Here is an 11,000-nt window from a genome sequence, read left to right on the forward strand (position 1 = left end):
TCCACTATAAGTCACCTAGTAGTTACTATTTCACTCTGCTTCTAAGAGTACTACATTTTTTAGCTCCAATAGAAGTTAGATCATGGTATCTTTGTTTTTCCATGAATGACACCTTTCTCTTAACCTCATGTCACACAGGATCACCCATGTTGTAATACATGAGAGGATTTCCTTCTTTTTAAAGACTGTATAATATTCCATTGTTTATATGTCTCACTGTTTAAGTTGATTCCATATATTACATGTTATGAATAATGTTCCCATGATAATTGCAATGGACATGTATCTTGGCTTATTGGTTATAGATATTTTAGATGTACATGCTGTGTAGGATTCTTTAATATATTATAGTTTTATTTGTATTTATTTATTTTTAGAGGAGCCCCTGTGCTGTTTTTAATAATAAATGTAGTAACTTACATAGCTGTTCACAGTGTGCAAGGACACTTTTATCAACATCTTCACCACCATTTTCTATCACTTGTGTTTTTGATAATAGTCATTCTAATAGTTGAGAGGTGTTATCTAATTCTGGTTTTAATATGCACTATCATTATCATTAGTGATGGTGAACAGGTTTATACATTAATAAACCAATATAGCAATGTATATCCTCTCTTGTGAAGTGTCTGTTCTGTTCTTGTTCCCATTTTTCATCATGTTATTTATTGTATTACAATTGAGTTGAGTTCCATGTATTTTTGATATTTACCTCTTATACAATGTATAGACCAAATTCACCAATTCTGCAGGCCGTGTCTTCTCTGTATAGATTGCTTATTTTGCTCTGTGAAGTCTTTGGTTTGAATCTTCTTTTGCTTTTATTTATTTATTTATTTATTTATTTATTTATTTATTTTTTTGCTTCTACTGTTTATGCTCTTTGATTCATCTCAAGGAAAAAGTGTCTGAAGAATGTCATGGATCTCCCTCCCATGTTTCAGATATGTTAAGACTTAAAGGTCTTAAGTCAAACATGGATGTTCAAGCCTATAATCTTAGCACTTTGTGAGGCTGATGCAAGAAGATCACAGGTTTCAACCCAGGCTTAGCAATTTAGGGAGAGCCCTCTGAAATTAAAAATAAGCAAAAGAGGTCTGGGGATGTACCTTAGTATGAAGGCAATGCATTTGATCTCTGGTACCAATGAGACAGAGAGAGAGAGAAAGAGAGAGATCTTACCTTCAAGTTTTAATACATTTAAGTTGGTTTTATTTCTATGTATAGTTGGAGGTAAGAGTTATATTTCAACTGGTGTGTATTTCCAGTTCTCCAGGAACTATTTACTGAGGATACTCTCCCTGCCCCACTCTGTAGCCTTAGAAAATTGTCAAAATAAATTCATGCAAAAATTAATGGCCTTATTTCTGGATCTGGGTACTTTCTTATTGTTTTGTGGGTTTGTTCTTATGTCCTACTATGCTTCAATTACTTGATGCTGCCTTTTGATGCACAAAAAATTTTAATTTTGAGGAAGCCCAGCATATTTACTTTTGCTTTCATTGCTCATGAATTTGATGTCAACACAGAGCTATATCAACTGGCTGTAATTTATTCTTCAATTTGAGACAGGGTCTCCCTAAGTTGCCCTTAAAAGTTCACACTACATGATTCCCAAACACAAAATCTTGGAAAGGTATTTCTCCTTAGAATTGGAAAAAAGCACATGACAGGATGCTTTATTAGTCATAAGGGAATGAAAATCAAATGTACAATGATAAACATGATGATGCCACCACAGGCAAAAATGAAGTTGTGTAATTTGAATGAACATGGATGGATCTGGAGACTGTCACACTGAGCAGAATAAGCCAGACTCAGTATGACAAATACTGAATATTCTTTTACTGTGTAAAATCTAAAAAAGATGACAAAAAGCTTGATTGAAGTGGATATGAATGAAATATATATTGAAATATTCATTATGTGAAACTAGGGGTACCATGTAGCAGGAGTGTAATGGGGGTGAATATTATCAAAGTATGTTATCTATAAATATGCTGAAAATGAATCTATATAATGAATAAAAAGAATGAAAGTAAAGTACAATGCTGTTCCACTTAACATAAAAGAAGAGGCTATAATTTACAAAACAGGAAAAATAACAAGTATTAGCATGAATGCTGTAAGCGGACACAATGTAGTGAATATAAAATGTCAGCCACTGTTAAAAAGCTGGCAGTTTTTAAAAAATAGTTAAACATGTAGTTATCATGTGATCCAGCAGTTTTACTCCTAAGTAGATTTTCTAGATAATTGCAAGTAAGCACTCAAAGAACAAATGTACATGAAAATTCATGGCAACAGTATTTGCAATAGCCAAAATATGGGAAATACCTAAATGTCTGTCAATGAGTAAATGCATAAGCAGTATCTGCATACAGATGGTAGAATATTATTTAGAAAGAAAGGAAAAGGTTAGCATTACTGATAAAACCAGCAAAAACTGGGAAGGAAGGAATGAGAAAGGGAAGGAAAGAGGCTAAAGAGGAAGAATGCAAAAGAGGAAAGAAGGAAGAAAGAAATTAAGGAAACAAGGAAATAATGGAGGATGGAGTAAAAGGAGGGCATGAAGGAAGGCAGGAGGGAGGCAAAAGGATTGAACGTGGAATGTAGGGAAAAGCTTGAAGACCACAGGGAATGTAGGGGCATCTTAGAGCTGCCCTAGGTGAATGAAATGAGCAAGTTCTCACCAAGGAGTAGTTTTTTTTTTATTATTATATACTTTTATTGGTACGTTTTAGGCATACAATACATTTACATTTGTCATTCAGAGCTTGTACCTGTATGTGAGGTATCTTGGTTCTTATTTTTTCCCCATTTCACATTGAAAATCCAGATATTGTTTTTACAAAAAGTATATGGTAGCCACGTTTGAATGGTGAATTCTGTATCAGTTATACTTCATCTTTTTTTATTTACATCAATTTTTATTCCATTAAGTTTATTGGTACATTTTAGGTATACATTATTATTCCCAATCACATTCATGACTGGGAATTTGTACCTGTATGTGATATATCTAGGTTCTTGTTTTCCCCCATTCATCTTCCTTCCCTTCCACACATCCACCCCTCCCTATTTACAAAAACTTTGTTTTCATTTTTTTCTTTTCTCATATTTTTTCCTTCCCTTCTTTTCTTCCCTCACCCCCTTCCTACTTCCCTTTCTCTTTTGGACCATTCCTTCCTGTTTTACATTATTTATTATATATTTTGGTCCTCATTTACTCTTGGAGTTTCTCACACCAGAGAAACTATTTGGTATTTACATATGTGTGTCCTATTTATTTCACTTAAGAGTAACACTTCAATGTGGATCCATTTGCCTATAAATGCCTCTATTATGTATGGCTAAATAGTACTCCATTTTATATTTTCATCTTAATGTTGATTTCTTCTCTTGCACAATGTGGTGAAAGAAAGAAACTATCTCAAAGAAATATTTCCAGGATTAAATGAAGACGTCTAAAAGCAAGAAGCACAATCCTCACATGCTAAGCAATTTGCCTTGACTATTATGTTTTTTAATTCATTTTTTGAAAGGAAGACAAGAATAAACTAAAATGAAAATGAAAAATGTTAACACTCAAGGGAATATTTTTTCAGTAATACTTTAATAGGTAGAGACTACTGTATATACTTATGGGGTGGGAAGCGATGTTTTGATACACATATACTTAGTAGTATTATCAAATCAGGACCATTAACACATATATCCCCTCAAATATTTAACACATCATGGTACTGAGGACATTCAGGGTTATTAATGAGATAATTTTTGAGGATACCATATTGGTATTTCATGTGTTAGGTACGTTAAACATGAAGTTAGAAATATCAGGTATAATTGTAAGAACATCAACCAAAGATTAAATGAATTTTTAAAATTTTATTTTTTATTGATACATGTTTTCATTGAATAATGATTACATTCCTCATGGGAAATTGCTGCATGCAAATAGCATGTCTTAATTCTTATTTACATATGTTTATTCCATCTTCCAACAGGAAAATGTACTGGAGAATTAAATAATGAATGATGAGGAGAAATGTATTTGGCAAACAGTTTTGGGGGGTACAAAAAATGAAAGAATAAGGCATATAAGGAATGTATACAAAACTTAAAGTTGAATTATTAGAAATAAGGCTGAACATGCAGAGAAAAAACTACTGAATATCTAATTTAATATATTAAGGATTTTATAAGTAAGTAAAACTGGAGCTCCTTTCACATATTATGAGAAGAGGCACATTTTGAGATCATAAGGAAGCAGAAAGTGGGGCCAAATGGAGGCAGAGGGAACAGTGCAGAGCGCATTGAGATAATTCTGAAGAGAGAGGCTGGTGACCTGGCTTAAGCTGATCTAATTTTATGCCAGTGAGACTAGTATATTTGGGAAGACAAATGTATTAGTTTTTTATTAATGTAGTGAAAGTATCAAGTTCTTTTTGGGTGAGACTTTTTCTGCCAGTGGTAGATTTTTGGTTTGATTTAATTAGTGAGTCATTTGGGGGCTGTGAGAAGGTATCTGACATTATCTCACTTAAGATTTTAAGATATTCTATTTAAAGAGTTAAGAATGATTTGCATGGTGCAATCTCCTTACAGCTGATACAGCAATTTAGGTGGCTATAGGGAGGTAATATGAGAGTGGAAATAGTACAGGATGAATTTAGAAGTGGCCAGTTTGGGTTAATTTCAAATATAATCAAAAAGATTGCAGCAAGGCAGGATACGAGTGTATAGAAAAGAGAGGAACTCACTATGCCTCCTTGGTTGGGGATGTGAACAAGTGGAAAAATGGAATTACATCTATTCGAAAGGAAGGGTTATCGGCGGAGCCAAGTGTTTAGGAATAGAAAAGTTAATCAATGTGTGTTAGAAAAGGAATGCAATCAGAATATTGAAAATCACAATATTTGCCTTAGGGAATGAAGTGCCAACTAAGCACTAAAGATATTGAATCATCAAAGACAACAGCCTGCTCTGCTGAGGAGTCTTCCCATTGCCCCTTTCACATCTTTCTTCCTCAGGCTGTAGATGAAAGGGTTCAGCATAGGGGTGACCACAGTGTACATCACAGAGGAAACTGTGTTTCCCTGGGAAGAATGAGTTAAAACAGAACTAAGATACACCCCAATTCCTGTTCCATAGAATAAGGAGATCACGCAGAGATGAGACTCACAGGTGGAAAAGGCTTTATAATTTCTTTCTCTGGAAGACATCCTCATTACTGTGGAGAAAATCTTAGAATAAGAGAAGAGGATACTGGTGACAGAAAACATACCCAGGAGGGCAATTGTTATGTACAACACAACATTATTGATTTGGGTATCAGAGCTGGCCACCTTGAGAAGTGGAGGCAGTTCACAGACAAAATGTGGGGTTTTAGTACTTCTAGAGAAGGTCAGATGCATTACTAGTAGAAGGTGGAGCAGTGCATTCCAGAACATAATTAACCAAGAAATCAGAACCAGGAGGCAACATAGCCGAGGGTTCATGATGACTATGTATTTCAGAGGGTGACAGATAGCCACAAAGCAGTCATAGGCCATGATGGTCAATAGGAAATTATCCATTCCAGTGAAAATCGTAATAAAATACACCTGTGTGAGACACTCTGTGTAGGAGATGCCTTTATGCTGTGTGTGACTGTTCAACAGCATCTTTGGAACCATGGTAGAAGTGAAACAGATGTCCACAAAGGACAGGTTGGAGAGGAAGAAGTACATGGGGGTGTGGAGGTGGGAGTCAAAAGTGACAGCCAGGATAATGAGCAGGTTCCCAAGCACAGTGACCAGATATGTGGGCAGGAACAGTCCAAATAGACAGGGCTGCAGTTTAGGATTTTCTGAGAGGCCCGGGAGGAAGAACTGTGATGTGCTTGTATGGTTTTCCACTCTCAAATCACTGATGTTATCTCCTGGAGTACAAGTCAAATACAAAATTCTAAGAACAAGAAACTGGTACCTTGAGTAATTATCACTTTACCGTATCATCTTTTAGGTGAATTCCTCATCTTCTGTTTAGTCTGGCTAGTGAGAGTAGATCGGTAATCCAGGAGACATTCTTTTTCTATTTAAAATGTGCATTATTTAGTAATTTCTTTAATTCAGTAGAATTTTTTCTTGTTATGTACTCCCTAGTTTTGATTCTCCTACATGGATCACTAGGATAAATAATTTTTTTCTTTGGCATATCCTGTCCAAAATAATTGAAAACATTTTCTTTGATTTTACCCATATTTCTTTAGTGACTCTAAAATAATGAAGAAGCATACATAGTCTTTTATATCAATTTTTGTATGATTTGACACTTCCTATGATATGACAATTAATGTCATTTTTGTCTGAATATGTGATTATTAATACTACCTTAATTGTGAAGTTTAAAGATGCACTTCTTAAGAGTAGGAGCTCAATAAATGAAAACTGTCATTGTTATTACAAATTATTGAAAATAATTCTCTATGAGAGAAATCATATGTAAAAACTTCTTTCTCCATATATATATGTGACATATATATGACATATATATGTCACATATATATATGACATATATATGTTAAATATAAATATATGTCATGAAATCCAGTATATGCCTGTCATTTAGAAACTTAGAAAATACGTTCTTTAGTCAGACTTCCTTAAGTATAATTATCACCCACCACTTATCATCTGTCTGGCTTTGAGAAAGTTAGCTATAAATAAATCACCTGCATAGTAAAAAATGGTAAACATTCATTAAGTGGTAGGAGTGGAGTATGGCAATATAAGGAGTGATTGAAATATACAGTGAATGTTTAAATGAACAAAATTATTACAGTAGAAGGACACATTGCTATTAACCTCTCTCAGAATACTCCCCTTTGCTTTGAACACTTATCTCCTATTTCTTGCCATTTCAGAAGAAATTTGGGAAATACTTTTTCTTGAGTGTCTATGAAATCTGATAAAAATATGATGAAGTCTGTTGGTGAATGGCATCCAATGGAAAGAAATTCATAAAAATAATGTAGTATGCCCTTATCTAACTTATTCACTAGATCTGGCAACATAACATTTCTTGGTCTTCCCCAAAGACAAAATTGCCGTAAAGGTAAAAGTTTTGAATCACTTCAGGACATTGCTGAAAGCACAATAGCACAAATGAAGACATTTACAAAAATAGGACTTTCAGAGCTGCTCCAGAATGTAGTAAGAAAAATGGGATAAGAATGTTTGAAGCAAAGGGAAGGATTTGGGGTGGGATTAATGGTGATGTGTCCAATGTATGTTTTGGTGTGGTAATTTTAAAACGTAAATCTTTCATCATACTATGTAAAAGGTGAAAGATTTATGTGATCTGATGAGAAACAAGAGTATGATCATACTATGAAAATGAGATAATTCATATAATCTTTCTACTATAGATCTTGTAGCATAAATGAGCATTTCATAAATGTAAAATTATTTTCTTAAAAGCAAAACTAACCTATTGTACATGGTTTCTTTTTTACTTCATAATATGTTTCTTACATGAACATCATTATTGATAGTCCCTTATAGCCATCACAATAAACACAGTCTTATAAACATCATTATAAATGCAATGGATCGGTTACCTCTTTTGATCACTGTACAACATTTCTAATTTTTGAAGATCCCTCTGGCTCCTCCTGTCAGGAAATGCCTGTCCAGTGAATTCTTCCAAGAAGAAAACAAACCATGTGAACTATGTAGGTAAGAGGAGGAAAGAAAACCACAGCACAATTAAAATTCATACATGAGAGTGTATCCACAAGTGTCCATTCTCCTGAGTGGGAATGTACTGAGAATGTGTTAACATCAGAAGAGTTAATTGCTAAAGTATGTTTGATGTAGTATCCAAGGTTTCTATATCAAACTATCTAAAAATATAAAAAGACAAACATAGCTAGGCAGAGCGATGGATATCTATAATCCAAGAACTCTGGGAGGCTGAGGCAGCAAGATCACAAGTCTAAGTATAGTTTCAGCAATTTAATGATACTCTGTCTCAGAATAAAAAAGAAGCTCAGTGTGAAGGCTGTGTGTATAGTACACAGCATGAGGGAAAAAAAATGCAGGTCAAGCCTGAACTACATGGTGAGATCCTGTCTGAAAAAAAAAGAAAGAAAAAAAAGCTTTTGAGAAAAATATGCCTATAATCCCCATAAAAAGAAAAGGGTCAATTTGCTAATGCCTGCAGTGTTAAAAATGAATAAATTTATTAGTGACAGAAGACATCATTGTGGAGGGTTTTTTATCTCTTCAAAAATCATATTATCTGGAAATAATCATTTGACTTTATCATTTTCTTTTTTTATCCATTTAGTTTGTTTCTCTTGCCTAATTACTTTTGCCAAAATTTTAATAAGTATTATATTGAGCATGTGTCTTGACAACAGGCACCTTTGTCTCATTCCTGGTGCTTTAGCCATCTTCTTATCACTGAGACATGGTACACAATGTTATAGCTTATATCTTGATGTCCCTTCCAATCATCATGCAATCATAGACGGGGCTTTTTGGAGGTGGCTGGATCTAGGATGTGTGATGCTGGGACTAACAGGGTCCCATCTTGTTTGGGTGGCACCACTGAAAAGGTAGATAGCCGGGATGGAATATAAAAGGACAGACAGAAGGCCACCCCTTGCTGCTTTGCTGCTGCTGTCTTCTATCTTCTCTACCATGGACTGTTTCTCCTCTTTGATGCCCCTCTGCATCTGATAGATGACTCCAGAAAGATATGTTTACTATAGAGAGGCTCTAGATTCAGAAAGTGAGAGAAGAAAATTGAATCATTGGCAAAATATGGTTTAAATTTCCTTCAAAATACAAGGTCTTCACCTTCACAGACTGAAGAACTATGAGATTTTACCAGCATCAATATTCTTGAGAGAAACTCCAGGACCCACACTCTCTCCTCTTTTTTACTCCGCCAGGCTCACTGAGAAACACTGATACTCAGATGTCAGTCACTGAAGCTTTGTCTTCTCCACAATCAGTTCCCATGAAGCCTTCTTCAGTTTTCATAGAGGCTGGGTCAGAGAATTGCAAGTGAGTGTTATCTGTGGCATCTGTACACTTGCCACTGTCTCAAGGGTTGAATTCTCAGAGCTCATTAAACAAATTGTGTTCTTTTCACTCTCCACACAATTCAGCCACCATGAGGTAGAAAGAATGATGGGGTTTTTTTCATTAATTTTCTGTCAGTGTAGGTGCTTGTTGGGAAGGTGAACATATCCAAGAGAAAGTTTTAAATTTGGTTTGATTTAAGTCAATAGATGTCCTAGTGAGGAAAATTTGATTTCTAATAAGAATAAATACAAAGAACTATTTTGTGTTGTATGGATCCCTTGAAAAAATAATTGAAGACTTTATGGATCTTTTGGTGCCCAAAATGTAATGGAAGCAATACAATTCTGTATTTTCTTATTTTTTTCTTAATTTTATGTATATTTTATATTTCAGCTTTTTTAATTTAACATGTTAAAGTGTTTATTAACATGTTTGAAGATATAATAGTGTGCAATCTCTAAACATAACCACTCAGCATATGCATTATGTTCTATAGTTATTTTTATAGTGAGAACTCAAGAAACACTCAAAATTTTGCAAGAATATAACATACAATTAAATACAATAAACATACTGTATAATAGATTTCATAAGCTTCTCCCTTCTACCTAAATAGAATTTTATTCCTCCCACTTTTTTTGAGACAGAGTCCCACTAAGTAGTTCTGGCTGGCCTTGAACTCACCATGTCACTCAGGTTGGCTGAAAATGCCCTTCAATTCTCCTGTCTCAGTCTCCTGAGTGCTTGAATTACAAGCATGTACTACCACACTTGGATCCCTGGAATTTTATTTCCTTTCACCAAAGCTTTCCCAAAATTTACATTAGTCAAACCCTTCCCCAAACATTTACATTAGTCATTTTCCTGTCACTCAGAAAAAATATTCTTGACACCTGCAAATTAAAAGAGGAGAGGTTAACTTTGGCTCATGATTTTCAGAGCACTTATTCCATGGTCAGCTGGGTGCACAGCAGACACATCATTGTGGAAGAGCATGGTGAAGGAAGGCTGCTCACTTCATGCCACTTATGAAGCAGACAGAAAGAGATAGAGCTTGGACAAAAATATACTCTTGCAGTTTATTTCCCTTTCACCCACCTCCTCTGACCAGGCCCCACCTTCGAAAAACACAAAAACTACTAAACTCATGAATCCACTGCTGAGTATAGTGCCCTGTAACCCAGTCACATTTCAAAAGTACTGTCTCTTAACACATAAGGCTTTTGGAGGACATTTTAAATCTAAACCATAACCTTATCCCAACCTAAATTAACCTCCCAGTTTAGTTTTTAGATCAGTTTTTTTTTTAAACTTATATATAACTGAATCATGTAGTAATTACCTTTCTGTGCAGGTTTATTTTATTTAATATAATGTCATTCAAATTCATCCATGTGGTAGTGCCAGCACTTTGTTTTTCTATGCCTGAATTTGTAGTCCATTACATACGTGCACATACACACACACAGCACCCACACACACAGACATGCACACATAATTTTATTTATCCATTCATCTTTTGATGGACACTTAGGTAACTGTAAATATCAGATATTGTGAATAGTGCTGCACAAACATGGGAGTGCAGATGCCTTTTGAACTTACCAATTTCATTTCCTTTGGCAAATACTGAGTAGACATATTGCTGGATAATAGGTAATAATCTTATTAATTCATTGATGAACCTACGTGCCATGTCTTATAATAGTTATGCTATTTTAGATCTCCATGGGCAGTGTACAAGTGTTCTCTTACTAGCCTCCTCACCAACACTTTTATCTTATATCTTTTTTATAGTAGCCATTGTGACTGGAGTGAGATGGTACCCCTTTGAGCTTTTGATTTTATTTTCTTTGATGATTAATGATGGTGACCAGTGTTTTCATAACTTTTGGCCATCTGTATGTCTTCTTTGAG

General features: G+C 34.7%; 1 protein-coding gene across 1 annotated transcript; it reads right to left on the reverse strand.

Moving 5' to 3' along the window:
• Positions 1–4,970: 4,970 nt before the first annotated feature.
• On the reverse strand, positions 4,971–10,779 carry LOC101721525 (olfactory receptor 7D4-like). The gene is made up of 2 exons (XM_087204042.1): positions 10,689–10,779; positions 4,971–5,926 (listed from the first exon to the last, which is right to left on the reverse strand). Exons 1-2 carry the CDS (start codon positions 10,777–10,779, stop codon positions 4,971–4,973), a joined length of 1,047 nt encoding a protein of 348 aa, XP_087060168.1.
• Between the last annotated feature and the right edge of the window lie 221 nt (positions 10,780–11,000).

This window comes from Heterocephalus glaber, unplaced genomic scaffold (genome assembly GCF_053883595.1).
Source record: "Heterocephalus glaber isolate CG9 unplaced genomic scaffold, H.glaber_assembly_v1.0 deba00001859, whole genome shotgun sequence".
In the NCBI taxonomy this organism is placed as follows: domain Eukaryota; kingdom Metazoa; phylum Chordata; class Mammalia; order Rodentia; family Bathyergidae; genus Heterocephalus; species Heterocephalus glaber.